We start from the raw sequence: 16,364 nt of genomic DNA, 5'->3' as shown, positions 1-16,364 counted from the left end.
CATATTTCTGTAGTAGCATAGATAACAATTTTTTTTTTTTTTTTTTTTTTTTTTTTTTGCGGTACGCGGGCCTCTCACTGTTGTGGCCTCTCCCGTTGCGGAGCACAGGCTCCGGACTGCAGGCTCAGCGGCCGTGGCTCACCGGCCTAGCCGCTCCGCGGCATGTGGGATCTTCCCAGACCAGGGCACGAACCCGTGTGCCCTGCATCGGCAGGCGGACTCTCAACCACTGCGCCACCAGGGAAGTCCTGCATTTTTTTTTTTTTTTGACGTAAATTCTATTATAAACGTCTCTCCACTCTGCTGTATGGGGAAAACAACCACGTTTAAAGGCTGCATCTTTATGGGAGCGTGCCAAAACCCTGATTAGCTCCGCAAAGTGACTGCACTTCCTCTTCCCAGTCGGCAGAGGGCATCCTGGCAGCGGAGGGTGCTGCTCGGCTCTGAGAACCGGAAGCTTCTCTCTCTCTTTTTTTCTCCTCTCCCTCTCATCCTTCGCACCTGAAGTGCTCTTCCGGCATTGGTAGCCGGCGTGCCTCTGAGCTCCTCTAGTAGTGGTGCTGGTTGCTGGGCAGAGCCGGAGCTGCGGGACCTTCGCGCCTGTTCTGCGCTCGCCATGAGGCTGCTGGGAACCGCCGCCGCCGCCGCCGCCGCGGCTGTGGAGAGCCGGCCGCTCCCGCGGGTCTCCGCCGCCCTGGGCCGGCAATGGAAGCAGGTAGTGGAGTCCGGCGGGGCGACACCACACCACGGACTGTCCCTGGGACCTTGCGGTGTGTCCGGAGCCAGGGGGGAAGTGACACTCCTACCCTCCCTGGCACCTCCTTACTGACAGCTCCGAATGTGAGCTGTCGACCTCAGCGCTGAAAAGCCCCTCGGTATCTGCACAGCTGCTGGTTATTAATGAGCAGCCTCTCGGTGCGCTGGGAGGTTCGGCGGCCTCCCATTTGCAGTTAAGCCTCTTATTTTTGGTATAACTTAGAGAGGAGAGGTGACTGGAGTGAAGGTCGAGACAACGGAAAAATTAGTGTGTCCAGGGCTCGAATCCAGGGCTTCTGACTCGTTATGCCGTGCTCTTTTCATTACAGAGTGTCGTTGGCTTGACTGATCCCTCTTTCAGCTGACCCTGGGTTATTTGATTTGGAGCCCGACCCTCCCAGTACCTTTCTTTGGTTCTGTGTCTGCCTTTTGTGGGGGGCACGGGGAGCGCAGAGTGGACTAGGATTAGGTAGGAGTTGAGCATTTCCTGTCATGCAAACTGCTTTGCTTGCTGATATCCGTGGGATTTAATCAACCAAGTGCCGATCACCCAGATTCCATTTTACCCAGGTTTTCCAAGTTCTTCCCTTTTCCCAGAAGTGGCTGCAGTGCATTTTGGATGGGCAGTCCTATATAGAGAGATGTATATTGTGTCTTGTTTCCATAAATGCAGGATTCCCCATCACCACCAGAGTAAAATAAAGTTGTTGTTGTTTTAATGTTACTAATTGTTTTGGGGTGGAAAAGAATTAGAGACCTTTTGTGGGCTGCCTTGAAGCTATTGGCACCACTGCGTAGAGCATATAGGTCCTCAAGCATCCTTGCTAGCTGTGAACTACAGTAAGGAGGAAGGGGGAAAAATCAAAGTAAAATTTAGAGTAAAAACTATATTTCCTATTAAAGTAGTTGTTAGGAGCTGTTCTTCTGATGTTATCAGCCCCAGTGTATATTTTCAAACCTGTGCCATCCGGTAAAAGTATCTGTCCCCTTTTATTTATTTAATTAATTTATTTGAATAGATCTTTTCTGACTTATTTATTTATTTTTAAGAGTATGTCTTTTCTGTTCTCTCTTGCAGCCTCTTCTTTGGTTACAGGAGCTGCTGGTTGAGACATTCCTTCTTTTGCCTTTTCAGACAATCTCATATGACGTTTTGTGTCCATTGAGATTTCTTGGAGGAAAGATGTCCACTAAACCCTTTCTAATTGTCCACTGTTTTCTCATGAAAAGTGCATTGAATTGAGCTCTCTTATTTTTTAAGGCTAATTGGAAGATTTGCCGATGGTGTTCATCAAGGGTGATACCTAATGAAAAGATACGAAATATTGGAATCTCAGCTCACATTGATTCTGGGAAAACAACATTAACAGAACGAGTGCTTTACTACACTGGCAGAATTGCAAAAATGCATGAGGTATGTGGTTCAGGGTTGATTCCATTAGTTTGACCTTGGTTTTAATTGTTTTATAAGGATTTAAGAAACTTCACAAACCTGGGAGATTAAAAGAATGGTAACAGTGGATCTTTAATTAGAGTCACAAAATGGATAGATCAGGTTGGCTTGAAATGTTGCTCTGAGGAATCTTTCTAGAGACCATCACTGTGGGTATCCTGAGTAGGCTGTTTTTTAAGAATGTTAAGTCAGTATGATGTACCCTTAAGCAGCCATTAAAATCATGTTTGCATACTTTTAAATGTTATGGAGAGATGTTTATAATGTTAAGTGGAAAAGGGTTTAAAATGAGCTTAATAGTTAAAAAATACATATGCAGGAAAGAATTATTTTAGAAAATCTTGAAACTCTCCTGAAGACATTACATATTATTGAGTAATTCAACTCTCCACTTAAAAATGTTACTTCAGATGAAGATCATCTCATTAAATCACAGACTTTAAAAGCTGAATTCTTCCCACCCAGACCTCAAAGTCCACAAGAAACACAGCAGGGAAAAATCTCTTCTCTGCACATCTGCTCACAGACTAACACAGGGCTGGTGGGCAGGAACAGTGCAGAGGGAGCAAGGATGGCTCTAAGACCAGGTAATGCTGAGTGGTAGCAGCTGCTAAAAATGGCAATGAAAAAAGGGTTAGGGTTAATAGAGGGCAACACCTGTAATCAGTTTTCTACTCCATGAGATGATATGGTTTGACAATTAGGTTTCTCTGAAAATTGCATCAGTTAACTATCTGTGTTCTGGTTCCATCTGTGAAGATTTCTTTCCTTCTTGGAATGCAGGGACAGAGAAATCTGAATTGCTGTGCTTGTGTTTAGGTAAAAGGTAAAGATGGAGTTGGTGCTGTCATGGATTCCATGGAACTAGAAAGACAAAGAGGAATCACTATTCAGTCAGCGGCCACCTATACCATGTGGAAAGATGTCAATATCAACATTATAGATACTCCTGGTGAGCTAAGTTCTTGGTTTTATTGCAGCTTGTTTTGGCAGTGGCACATTTAGTTCTTTCCTCTACCATGATCTACCTCATTTTTGAGTATCAAATAATACTCAAAAGTGTGACTGTGAATTCCCTATTAGAGAAATCTGACTTGGGACCTAGAATACTTCATCTTTAAGTGGTTTCCTTGAAAAATAGTGCAAAGAAATTGTGAATAGGAATGTGCTTGCCTTTTACATGTTGCAGCTGATTCCAAAGATGCCCATGCCCTAGTATCTTTTGAAGTGATTTTGTTGAGCCCCTGAACCTTATGGTAAGTGAACAGTATTGGTGGTTTAAGGAGTTCATATTTTAATTAGAAGACTAACGTAATGATCAGAGATAGAAGAACTTTTACTTGTACATGTTGTAAAAATTCATACTGCTTTTTAAGACCCTGACACAGTTCTCTGTCTCATTTAGGGCATGTGGACTTCACAATAGAAGTTGAAAGAGCCCTGAGGGTGCTGGATGGTGCCATCCTTGTTCTCTGTGCGGTTGGAGGGGTGCAGTGCCAGACCATGACTGTTAATCGTCAGATGAAGCGCTACAGTGTTCCATTTCTAACTTTCATTAACAAACTCGACCGAATGGGCTCCAGCCCAGCCAGGGCCCTGCAGCAAATGAGGTACTGAACCTTAGGACAGAGCAGGGGTGATGATCCGGATGACAAACCTCACATCCAGAAGGACAGTTAATTCAGTGTCATTAAGCTTTATCCCCTTAAATTTTTTTTCTTTTTTAAAATTCATCTATGTGTATGACTTATCATAGTAAATGGAACACTAAGTTCCATAATTTGGTTTGTGATATGATTTCATCAACTACCTTCTCTGTAAAATGGAAGAAATATGACTTAAATTTTAGGGAGATTGAAGGTGAATTCAGAAAACCATCTGGCAATTTGTAGTGTTTTGCTCTAATTAGAGAAGTTATAATCTAGGGTAGATTCTAAAAGTACTGTGCATTTATTTAGACAAACCTAGAGGATTATCTTCAGTTTTAACCTTCACTTGAGGAATTTTAATTAATGACTTAAATTAGTATGCTATATTCTCTTGCTTTTATTTGTTAACATATTTGTTAAGACAACAGCAGTACTTCCTTTCTGAATCAGACATAACCCAGTGGTATTGATATGATTTTACATTTTGTACAATACTACGTGTTTCACACAGCCTTTGAAAAGAGTTGGAGTTTCACTTTTCACCTTTTGTAGATCTGTAAGTGTAGCGGTAGAGTTCCTACCCAAGTTTCACATGGCAGAGCTGATGGATGTAGGCAGTAAGGTTTGTGGTAGTGGAGAGACTTAAGAGTGATGTGTCTGATGACAAAAGATACTGTGTTGAGGAACTTTGACAGTATTGCTGTATGCTCTCTGATGGAAGTGATGTTTTGGAGAACATGAGAGTGAAATTTTTCTTTATTGGGCATTTGTAACGAAACGTTTTCACTTTTTTTTCTAATTATATTTTACTTGTGGTTGGCAATAGATGGTCTCTTTGCACCAAGTTTTTTCCTGAATTCCAGGCAGATTCTGTTTCAGCATTTATTTGACTACTTTGGTTCTTTCTTTGCACCACTCCCTTTTACCTATTACCTCATTCTGTAGCTCCCATTAAACAGATCTTGAAACTTCTGAATCTGGCCTCTGTGTCTTAACTTTTCTACCATACTTTCTCATACTTTCTGTCTCCTTCTAATTTTTCACTGGGTTATAAGAGAATTTTTGAGATCAGTCTTCCAACTCACTAATCTGGTATTCATCTGCATCCCTTCTGTTATTTAGCCTGTTTTTTGTTCTTTTTAATCCCAGCAGTTATGTAGTTAATTTCTATAAACTTTCCCTTTTATTGTGACATCTTTATTAATAGAGGTAATTCCTTTTTAGATCTTTACATTTTATTTTCTTCTAGTAACTTTCTCCTTGGAGGTTAGTACCATTTCTTGAGCTCCCACCTTTCTTTCAAGCTATTGATTTCCTTCAGATATTTTGGTGGTTCTTAGTTATCTATCCATAGTTATAGATGGGTACCTAGAATCTAGAGCATAGTTAGCTAGAGCATATTTCTACTTGAGTGTAAATCCCTGCCAGTGAGTGTAATTTCTCTTCGGTGGTTGTGCCTGATTGAGGGTACAGGCCGATGATGAGTGTCTGACTTTAATACCCACTCTAAGGGTTTTCCCCCTAAGGAACTTCCTTTTCAGATAGCTATACTCAGCTTCACTAGAGTCAGCTGATCCAAGAATGAGATGTGGGTACAATTATCCCACCATCCTTTAATTTCCTGGCCAACCACTCAATGACCTGTTTTCCCCTCTTCTGTTTCTGATCCAGGGTATTCTGGGGATCTGATGGGAAAATACATATCTTACAGTTCTTTTTGTTGCCCGAATAGGGTTGAGGCTTCCTGAGCACAGTGAGTTTGGCTGTCAGTCTGTCCCAAATGCTTTTGTATCCTCTGCTCTGACCTGCTGGTCAGTTCCACAGATCTGCCATTGATTTCTTTTTATATTTATTTTGTCATTTCGAAGGGATTTGGGGAGAAAAAAGGGGGTAAACATGTATTTTTGTTTTTCAGGTCTAAACTAAGTCATAATGCAGCATTTGTGCAATTACCCATTGGTTTGGAGGGTGATTTTAAAGGTATTATAGATCTTATTGAGGAAAGAGCCATCTATTTTGATGGAGACTTTGGGTAAGTGTTAAAAATATACTATTCTATTAAAATCTTATATTTTGAAAAGTATCAAAGAGAAGGAAAAGGATGAGTGCTTTAAATATAAACTTCTTTTTGAAATGTGGCTGGAAGAATATCCTCTAAGATGATTTTGTTTTAATGCTTTTAATCCTAGTTACTTCCCATTTTGCTTAGTATTCATTCCAAGGGAGAGTATGTTACTCTTTGGACGATATATTTATATCGCATTATGATATACACGGTGTGGTGAAAGGAGACCTTCATCTTGGGCTAGTGATGTAATATCTCTTTTTCTACTTGTTCATGCATTCATCCATGTATTCATTCATTCTGTAGACTTTTCTGGAACAGCTACTATGTTCTGGGTATTATTATAAAAACTGGGAAGAAAATAGGGATCATAAATATTTACCTACTTCATGGGATTACAAAAATAAAAAGATTAATATATAAAAGAAGTTAAAACTTGTATACATGTGGTTTAGGCAATACAAAAAGCAAATTGGTAACTTTTGACATGGTTTTGGTCCGTCAACCAACTTTTGAAGAGACCTTTGCATACAAAGCATTGTAACTGCGCAGTGGTTATCAAACCATGGCATTCAGAAAAATCACCTAGAGAGCTTACTAAAACACAAATCTCTGGATTCACCTTCAGAGATTCTAATTTAGTAGCTGTAGGGTGGGCCTGGAATTTGCATTTCTGGAAAGCTCCCAAGTGGTGCTGATGTTTCAGATCTGCAGACCACAGTTTGAGTGGCACTATTCTAGACACTTTGGGGAGTCATAAATGAACCTGTGTTCTGAAACGTGGGCCCAGTAGCCTGGCAGTTCTCTCCGAAGATCCTTTATTAGGGGTTTCCTTTTTCTGCTATGGAACTGAGATTGCTGGTCTGGCAGGTGGGTGAAAGGCATTGTGATCAGTTAACTATATAGAATTTATCCTTATCGACCGTCTAGTAGGTAGGGAAAAGATGAAGCCTATGCAGTGGACAAGGCATTTCTCACTCTTACTTTTTGTTTGACAACTAAGTAATGACACCAAAGTTTATCTCTCACTCCTTAGAATGTAAGGGACAAGGATTTTTATGAGGTTTATTCGCTGCTGTGTACCCAGCCCTAGAACTGTCTGGTACAAAATAGAGACTCAAAATATTTTTAAGTAAATGAATAAATCTTCCCCAGAATTACCAGGGCACACGTTTCTGTCTACTGAAGCGGAGGCTTTAAACATTGTTGTACATCAGAACCGCGGGCCTCTCACTGTTGTGGCCTCTCCCGTTGCGGAGCACAGGCTCCGGACGCGCAGGCTCAGCGACCATGGCTCACAGGCCCAGCCGCTCTGCGGCATGTGGGATTCTCCCGGACCGGGGCACGAACCCGTGTCCCCTGCATCGGCAGGCGGACTCTCAACCACTGCGCCACCAGGGAAGCCCAGGTGGAACTTCTTAACATACCTGCCCCCTTCCCCAGCCCTAGACCACTGGGTATGTACATTTTGAAAAGAAGATTCTGACGTGAAAGACTAAGAAGCAGGGAGCTTGCCAGAATGGAAGAAATTAAGTTCTGAAGGCTGTGAAGAGCATTCTTCAGGACAATAAGAATTATTTTCTGACTACTTGCAATTATTTGCAATTGGTTTCTTTTCCCTTTTTTTTTTTTCAGGAATGTGTTTTCTGAAAAGCTTGTTATTTTTCGACATTAGATTCCATTTTTAAAGAAATACTTTTAGGGCTTCCCTGGTGGCGCAGCTGTTGAGAGTCCGCCTGCCGATGCAGGGGACACGGGTTCGTGCCCTGGTCCGGGAAGATCCCACATGCCGCGGAGCAGCTGGGCCCGTGAGCCATGGCCGCTGAGCCTGAGCGTCTGGAGCCTGTGCTCCGCAACGGGAGAGGCCACAGCAGTGAGAGGCCCACGTACCGCAAAAAAAAAAAAAAAAAAAAAGAAATACTTTTAAAATGTTAAGACTGATGTTTCTAAATATCAAGTATATCCATTTCTCTGTTTTGTATTTTATTTGTGACTCTTACCTGTCTGGCCCCTAGAGGGACGGAGAACTGAGGTCAAGGTTGAAGAGTGTGTCATAATTAGTAACCCTTTTTTTTTTTTTTAACTACAGAATGGAGTGTTCTGTGTTAAAAAATTGCTGTTAATGAAAAGGAATAGTCAAGTCTAATCCTGCTTGTCAGAGACTGTGATATTCTTTTTTTTTTTTTTTAAGATTTTGAAAACTACTGATACATGGAGTTTTTAATACATTTATTTTATTTATTTTTGGCTACATTGGGTCTTTGTTGCTGCACGTGGGCTTTCTCTAGTTGCGGCGAGTGGGGGCTACTCTTCCTTGCAGTGCGCAGGCCTCTCATTGTGGTGGCTTCTCTCGTTGTGGAGCACGGGCTCTAGGCGCGCAGGCTTCAGTAGTTGTGGCTCGTGGTCTCTAGAGTGCAGGCTCAGTAGTTGTGGCGCATGGGCTTAGTTGCTCCATGGCATGTGGGATCTTCCCGGACCAGGGCTCGAACCCGTGTCCCCTGCATTGGCAGGCAGATTCTTAACCACGGCGCCACCAGGGAAGTTCTGACTGTGATATTCTGATTAATTTGGTTAATAGAATTTTCAAGTACAGTTGACCATTGAACAATGTGGGGGTTAGAGGTGCTGATCCCCCCGTGCAGTTGAAAATCCAAGTAAACTTTTGACTCCTCCAAAACTTAACTACTAATAGCCTACTGTTGACTGGAAGCCTTACCAATAACACAGTTGATTGACACATATTTTGTATGTTACCTGTTGTATTCTTACAATAAAGTAAGCTAGAGAAAAGAAAATGTTAAAATCATAAGGAAGAGAAAATACATTTATAGTATTGTACTGTATTTATGGAATATGGAAAGTAATACCTACATCAGTATTATCTTATTTGAGTCAAAGCACTGTAGATGTTATATGTATTACTAACACTAGATATCAAAAATGAAAAGATAAAATATGAAAAGAAATTCATATTTATATACAGGTATAACAATTCATACATTGATAAGGAAGAAGCAGCACTATATTGCTTTATGGGAGCCTAGTGTAATTGATGTAATGCAGTAGCCTAGTCTGTATGCTAATGAATGAGTCGTTATAGAATTTTTTATGGCATATCATATAATCATATTCATAATACAGTATTGGAAGCATTGTGACTTTTAAAAAAAATTACTTACCTGTGATGATACACAGTTTCTTTAATTATGTGAGAAAGGCATACTATATGGTGATATAATTCTTTGAAAGCAAAGTTATAAAACAGTAAGAAAACTAACGTATTAATTTCATATTAAATATCACTTATCTTATTCCTACATAATGATAGGCTGTCCACTTCAATACAAGTTTTGTATACAGTGTTATACACATATATTTTTGCATGTTTATTGAAAAAAATCCGTGTATAAGTGGACCTGCGCAGTTCAAACCTGTGTTGTTCAAAGGTCAACTGTACTCATGGGCTTCAGAGTCAGTTTAGCTTTGAATCATGGCTCATCTGTTTACTAGTAGTACAGCCTTGGGCAGTTTGCTTTGCTTGTTTAAAGTATTTTGCCCACTATTCTGAATTTTAAAGATTCACATTTTTCTTATTTGTGATTGTAACGCAAATATATCAGAGGTCTTATCTAAAAAATATTTTGGCCATTAGTTTATCTTTTTCATTGGTGCTTATATGTTTAATTGAATGTTCTTTTTTAAAATTAATCTTTATTGGAGTATAGTTGATTTACAGTTTAACTGAATATTCTTAAAGTACCAAAATAAAACATATCTACTTTTAGTCAGGTTGTTCGATATGGGGAAATTCCAGCAGAATTCAGGGCAGCGGCAGCTGACCACCGGCAGGAGCTGATTGAATGTGTTGCTAATTCAGATGAGCAACTTGGTGAGATGTTTCTGGAAGAAAAAATTCCCTCAATTTCTGATTTAAAGGCAAGTGCTCTCAAAATTAATCTTAATAAGAAAAAAGAGGGTTTTGTTTTGTTTTTTTTTTTTGCAGGGAGGGGACATGGTGCTTTTATGCAGGGGTTTTATTAATGAAATCTGAGCAAAGTTGTTAACATAATTGGTTTCTTAAAAAAATACTTGACATGGCAAATTATTCTCTTTTTTTAAGTAGTGAGTTATGTAAAATGGGAAAGGAGTCATAGTTCTAGGAAAAAAGATACTTACACTGCCAACCTCTTGGACATAGTCTTATTAAGAAGAAAGAAGATAAATTAGAAATGTACCCTGTTGTACTATTTGGAAGGCTGTATAGATTTTTTTTTACTTGATTGTTCAGCTCTTAAAAAATAAAGAGAAGTTCCCTGCCTAAAACTGGTATTCAGTTTGTAAATAGACAGTTCTCCATAGAAGATAACAAATGGCCAATAAGCACATGAAAATATGCTCAGCATCACTAATCATTAGGGAAAGCAAATCAAAACCGCAATGAGATACCACTTTACTTATTAGGATGACTGTTATTTAAAAAACAAAATAAGTGTTGGTGAGGATATGGAGAAATTGGAACCCTTGTGCATTGCTGGGGAATGTAAAATGATGCATGTGCTGTGGAAAACAGTATGGTGATTTCTCAAAAAAAATTAAACCTAGAACTACCATATGATCCAGCAATTCCACTTCTGTAGACCCAAGAGAATTGAAAGCAGGGACTCAGATATTTGTACACCAATGTTGATAGCAGCGTGATTCACAATAGCCAAAAGTTGGAAACAACCCAATGTCCATCAGTGGATGAATAGATAAACAAAATTGGTATATTCATACAATGGAGGGTATTATTTGGCTTTAAAAAGGAATCAGATTCTTATACATGCTACAGTATGCGTGAGTCTTGAGGACATTACGTTAAGTGAAATAAGCCAGACGTAAGAGGACAAATGTATGATTCCACTTCTGTGAGGTACCCAGAGTAGTCAAATTTCCAGAGACAGAAAGTAGAATAGTGGTTACCAGGGGCTGGGGGAGGGAAGAATGGGAAGTTTAATGGGTACAGAGTTTCAGTTTGGGATGGTGAAAAGTTCTGGAGGTGGATAGTGGTAACAGCAATGTGAATGTACTTGATGCCACTGAACTGTACACTTAAAAATTGTAAAGATAGTTTTGTTATGTATATTTTATCATAAAAATAAAAATCATAAAAAGACTGATATTTATTTTGCCAAACCACTCGGTGCCCTTAGCAGAGATCAGATAAGTAATTATTGTGTGTAAGACATTGCACTCAGGGAGTTTATAGATCAAATGCACAAGGAAAGAACCCTATTGAAGCTGAGATGCTTACTAATATATCTCATAGCTTGAGTTCTTTACCATTCACAAAGGCCTTATCACCTCAGCTCTCTGATGAGTAAGGAACACCACGTAGGAAAATATAGATCTGGGCCTTAATTAAAGTCAAGCACTGTATCCCAGGAACCACAGTAGAGAGGTAGGTTTCGATCTATGAAAGGGAATATGTCAGGGGTTCCCAGGACCACTCCCAGATTCTGTGATTCACTAGGAGTAAGGACTCAGCACATAATCACACTCATGGCTATGATTTATTACAGTGAAAGGATACAAAGCAAAATCAGCAAAGGGCAAAGGCACATGAGGTGAAGTCCAGAAGAAACCAGGGGTAAGCTCCCAGGCATCCAGTGCAGTCTTGCAGTGCTTGCCTGTTTCCTCCAGCAGAAAGTTGTGAGTGCACCTGTGAAATGACGTCTACCAGGGAAACTCAGTGCCAAGGTTTTACTGGGGGCTGGTCACATAGACACCCCCTGCCTAGCATGTACCAAATTCCAGACTCCCAGAAGGAAAGTAGGTGTTTAGCACACATCACATTGTTTGCACAGCAGTATAGGCACAGTGAACCAGTCTTACCAGTTCTGAGAATGCTGGGAACCTCCCAGAAATCCAGATCCCCAGGCCTCAGCCAGGGGCCCAGCCTTGCAAGCAGGCCTTTATAAGGAGGACAGTTTCAGCCCTGCTATGTTTACTGTTTTCTGCCAGGATACATGGGTGTACTTTAGTTTCTATGTTGTTGTTGGGTATATTATTATTAGGGACAGTGGAAAGGCAACGGTTTTCAAGTGTGAATGTGATTCTTATAAAAGTAAGGGAAATTTTCCGGAAAATAAAGCTATTGTTAGGCTAGTATAGGGTTAGCTTTAATTTCTCCTTTTTTCTATTTATCAACCACCCTCATGTGTTTCTCTATTCAATGGATGTAAAGTTAAGCATGGTAACATTCATATGTTACTACTGTTGCATATAGGGAGGGTTGGAAAGTCAAAGACGTGACCTTGTGGCCTAGGGTAGCCTAAGTGATTAGTGACCAAGCCATTTCTGGTTCCTAGCAACAGCAAAGGCAAGTGTTTTAAGATAGCTCCAAATAGTAATTTCTTTCTTACCATGCCTATTTTCTCCTTTTTATACTCCTTTTATTGTGCTCAGCTGTTATCCTACTTTTCATTGTGATGTATAGAAATTGTGGTTATAAATGTTTTGCTTTAAGCTTTTTAGGATAACTAGTTTTCTGTTTTTCCTGAGGACTGAGAAATAATTGTATGCAGCTGCATATTTCTGCAGTGGTGGGTTGTGGCCCCAGCACAGCACTGCTGTTGTTCTCTTCCAGCTGCTAGAGCTAAAGGTCCACTGCTCCCTCTGAGGCCAGTAGCCAGTAAGGAATGAGGCTGGGACACATGGACGGTGCTTGCACGAGGGGTTGGGACACAACCAGGAGGTCATTATTTTAGAGCCTTGTTACTATCATGGCCCTTAATTTATGAGCAGTTTGTACTGTTTGGCTTCCTGTATGTATGTCCTTTAAAAAAAGAAAACAAATCAGTTAAATGTTTTTTTAATAGGTGATAACTTTCATATCATTTAAACTTTCATATCGTTTAAACATTTAACAACTATACAAAGGTACACAGGAAAAAGTCTCCCACCTGGCTCCCATCTGCCCAGTTCTCTGCCCTGTCCCTAAAACAGGTTGCCAGTTAATAGTTTCTGGTGTATCTTTCCAGAGACTTTGTGTGTGTGTGTGTGTGTGTATATTGCTGTTCCCTCTATTTTACACAATTGTTAACATACTGTTTACACTGTTCTGTGTGTGTGTTTATTTTCTATGTATGTGTGTATATATATATCTTTTTCTTTTTTTTGCCAAATTGAAAGTTAGTGACATTCCAGGAGTGTTGAAAGCAGTTGCAGTGTTGAAAGTTAAATAGCCATTTTTCTTTTTTTTTGATCTTAAGTTATAGAGAACCTGATTCCAGTCTTCACCAGAGCCAGTACTCCAAAGAGTATCAATTCATTTCATTCATTTGTCGCTTTGTAATTGATCTGAAACACAAAATGTAACTTTAAGATAAACTAATCATTATTTTTTTTCGTTTGTAGCTCGCAATTCGAAGAGCCACTCTAAATAGGTCATTTACTCCTGTCTTTTTGGGAAGCGCCTTGAAGAACAAAGGAGTTCAGCCTCTTTTAGATGCTGTTTTAGAATACCTCCCAAATCCATCTGAAGTCCAAAATTATGCTATTCTCAATCAGGAGTAAGTCTTGGAAATTGATTTTTAATTTATGCACAAAGACTTTAACATTTGTGCACTGGGAAGGTATTTAAGGATGGTTCTTGTAGTTGTGATTGTGGGTTTTTCCCCATAATTTACAAAAATCAATCTCATTTCTATTGGGTAACAATTTTGGCATAGAAAAAAATATTTATTATACCTTCCCATATCATATTCTATTTGTAAATTAGAAATATGATTTATTTCATTATCGAAGTTTACATCATTAGAAAATTTACTCATTTGGAACCAATTGTATTTTTTTTAATGCTTTAAGAAACAAAAATTTTGAAGTTCTCATTGATAATTTTTCTTTTTCTGCCAGACTATTTTTGTGTTTTTTATTCTGCTCTGGTCCTGTCACAATGCAGTAATTAAGGACAGAAAAGTTATTCTTATTGATCCCTTTCACTGAAATTTCACTTATGAATCAGCCCAGGAATGTTTATTGCACATGTGCTTCTTCTCAGATAATATTCTGATGAAACAAATTGATATAAAAGAAATATCAAATATTGCATCTCATAAATGTGTATTTCTTTTATTTTAAGTGACTCACAAGAGAAAACCAAAATCTTAATGAACCCCAAAAGAGACAATTCCCATCCATTTGTAGGCCTGGCTTTTAAACTGGAGGTAAGTTGCTTTCTAATGTATTTAACTGCTATATGTAGAAATTTTCTATTAGGCTTTTATTCCTATTATAAAATGACTCTTAGGAAATATTTGGTTACAGGTTTCTCCACTGTAAAGTTACTTTCCCCTCTACCCCGTTCCATATTGACTCTTTAGAAGAAGGTTCCTGGGCACAGCCCACACTGAAGGGCTGGGAATTATTTTCTTCCTCCTTGAGGGAGCAGTATCTATGTAAGTTATTTGAGATTCTTCTGTATAGGATAATTGTCTTTTCTCCCCATATATTTATTTATTCAATCATTTATTTTTATCAGTATGGACTCATGGTTATTTCTTTTGTACTTTGAGTTATCCAGTGGTATGTTACTTATTTTGTTGCCAGATTGACCAGTTTGGGCCATTGCAGCTGTTTCACTTGGCTTCTGTGCCCCTTAGACGTTCCACCGTATTTTGCTTTTTTGAATACTTCCTTCCTTTCTGGCACTACAGGATGCTCCAGGCTTATGTTGTATATTCCCTGCCCCAGCCCTAGAATCAGCCATTCTCTAAGAGCCCTGATTTCTTTTAATTGTGAATGGTATTAGAAACCAAGATTTGGGGACTGGGTGTGCTTTTCGTTGTGTTATTGCTTCTGTGTATAATATTTTAAGTGGGAAAAAAGTTGGATAAGTTGAAAGTGTTAAAGAGTGGTTATTTCTGGGATGGAATTATATTGGGGGGGCTTTTTCCTATTTTTTATTTTTTAATTTTTACAATATGCTTTTTATTACTTCTAAAACCAGAAAAAGTAATTTTAAATAAAAAAGTAGAAATAACATTGCAGTGACAATTTTTATGCATAAAGCTTTTAAAAATATATATTTAGGAATATTTTTCTTAGGATCCTCAGAATTGTAATTATTGAGTAACAGGTATGAAATAATTTAATATTTAACTGTTTATATTGCCATATTGCTTTCATACTCTCAGAATTAATGTATATGTTAGATTATTTCAGTGAATCTTTATCAGCATTGAGTATTGTTTATTAAAAATCATTACTGCTTTCATAAATGAAAATAGTATTTTAATACTTCATCTTGCCTTAATTCCTAATAATAGAGAACATTTTTCCATATATTCATTATGGAATTGTATTTCCTCTTTTGTAATTGCCTCTTTATTTCTTTTGTCTTTCCCTTTTTAAAATTAGAGTCAAAGTGTTTTACTTATTTGTACGAGCCTTTCTCTAATAAAGTTTTTTAAAAAACAATTTGCAGTTTAAAATTTACATAGACAAATATATCAGTCTTTGTCTTTAGTCATTTTCTCATTTTTAACCTTATAAATCTTCCTCTTTGATTATATTTTGTAAATATTTACTTTTCTTTCTACTTTTTTGTGGTGGGGTTTCTTGTTTTTTTCATTGTTACTCCAGCTGGAATTTGTTTTGCTGAATGCTGTGAGGTAGGATCTTAATGTATTTCCTCTGCCTTCAAATAGAAGACCAATTGTCTAGTTACCAGTTTTTGAACAATGTTATATTTTTTCATTGATTGTCATGTGTCCTTTATCTTCTGTTGACAAATGAATTAAACTTTTTAGATATTTATACTATACCCTATGGGCTGTTCAGTTTAATTTGTGCTAGTTTTATACTATTTATGTTTTGGAGTATTTAATATATTCTTATATCACTCAGAGTTATTTTCTATTTTTATCCATTCTTCTAATATTAAAGTCACTAATAAAATGTTTAAAAATTCCTCTTCTGATTTTTATTGCTATTGTGTTAAACCTGTAAATTAACATGGGAAGAATTGGCAACTTTTAAATACTTACCTAATAAGTTAGTGTTACTATTCAGGAGGAAATGATCCTTGATTATTCATTTTATATTCAGTCACTTTACAGAACTCTTATTTGTATAGCTTTCCAGGTGACTCTCAAAGTTTCTCTAACACGTAGTCTATCAATGTTAGTTTCTCCAACATTGTTGTCTTTCTAATAATTATACCTTATTTTTATGTCTTCTTGTATTAAACTGAACTTATGGAATAACTTCCTTATTATATAAATTTTAAAACTTTTTCTAATAACTTAGAGGAAGCAAAAGTAGTATCTTGGATTTTGATACCGGAAAGAACAACCATTTAACTTATCTATATTCAAAACTAGTATTAAAGTAGTTTATGACAACAAACTGAAGCATGTATATAAGTGTACTACTAAAACTGATAGCAAATATTTGAAGG

The 16,364-nt window shown here is 38.1% G+C and overlaps 1 protein-coding gene across 1 annotated transcript in view; it reads left to right on the top strand.

Annotated features, from left to right (window-relative positions):
• Positions 1–616: 616 nt before the first annotated feature.
• GFM1 (G elongation factor mitochondrial 1) overlaps positions 617–16,364 on the top strand; it is a gene marked incomplete at its 5' end in the record, with an annotated part of 42,633 nt that continues 26,885 nt past the window's right edge. The window contains 8 exons of the mRNA XM_079704758.1: positions 617–715; positions 2,018–2,170; positions 3,029–3,161; positions 3,615–3,819; positions 5,774–5,890; positions 9,709–9,859; positions 13,322–13,476; positions 14,046–14,130. Of these exons, the coding sequence (XP_079560884.1) occupies positions 617–715; positions 2,018–2,170; positions 3,029–3,161; positions 3,615–3,819; positions 5,774–5,890; positions 9,709–9,859; positions 13,322–13,476; positions 14,046–14,130 (1,098 nt within the window). The remainder of the gene's footprint in view (positions 716–2,017; positions 2,171–3,028; positions 3,162–3,614; positions 3,820–5,773; positions 5,891–9,708; positions 9,860–13,321; positions 13,477–14,045; positions 14,131–16,364) is intronic.

Source organism: Hyperoodon ampullatus, assembly GCF_949752795.1.
Source record: "Hyperoodon ampullatus genome assembly, chromosome: 5".
Classification (NCBI taxonomy): Eukaryota; Metazoa; Chordata; class Mammalia; order Artiodactyla; family Ziphiidae; genus Hyperoodon; species Hyperoodon ampullatus.
Note: the sequence above shows the minus strand (reverse complement) of the source record. Positions and strands in the feature narration are given on the sequence as shown.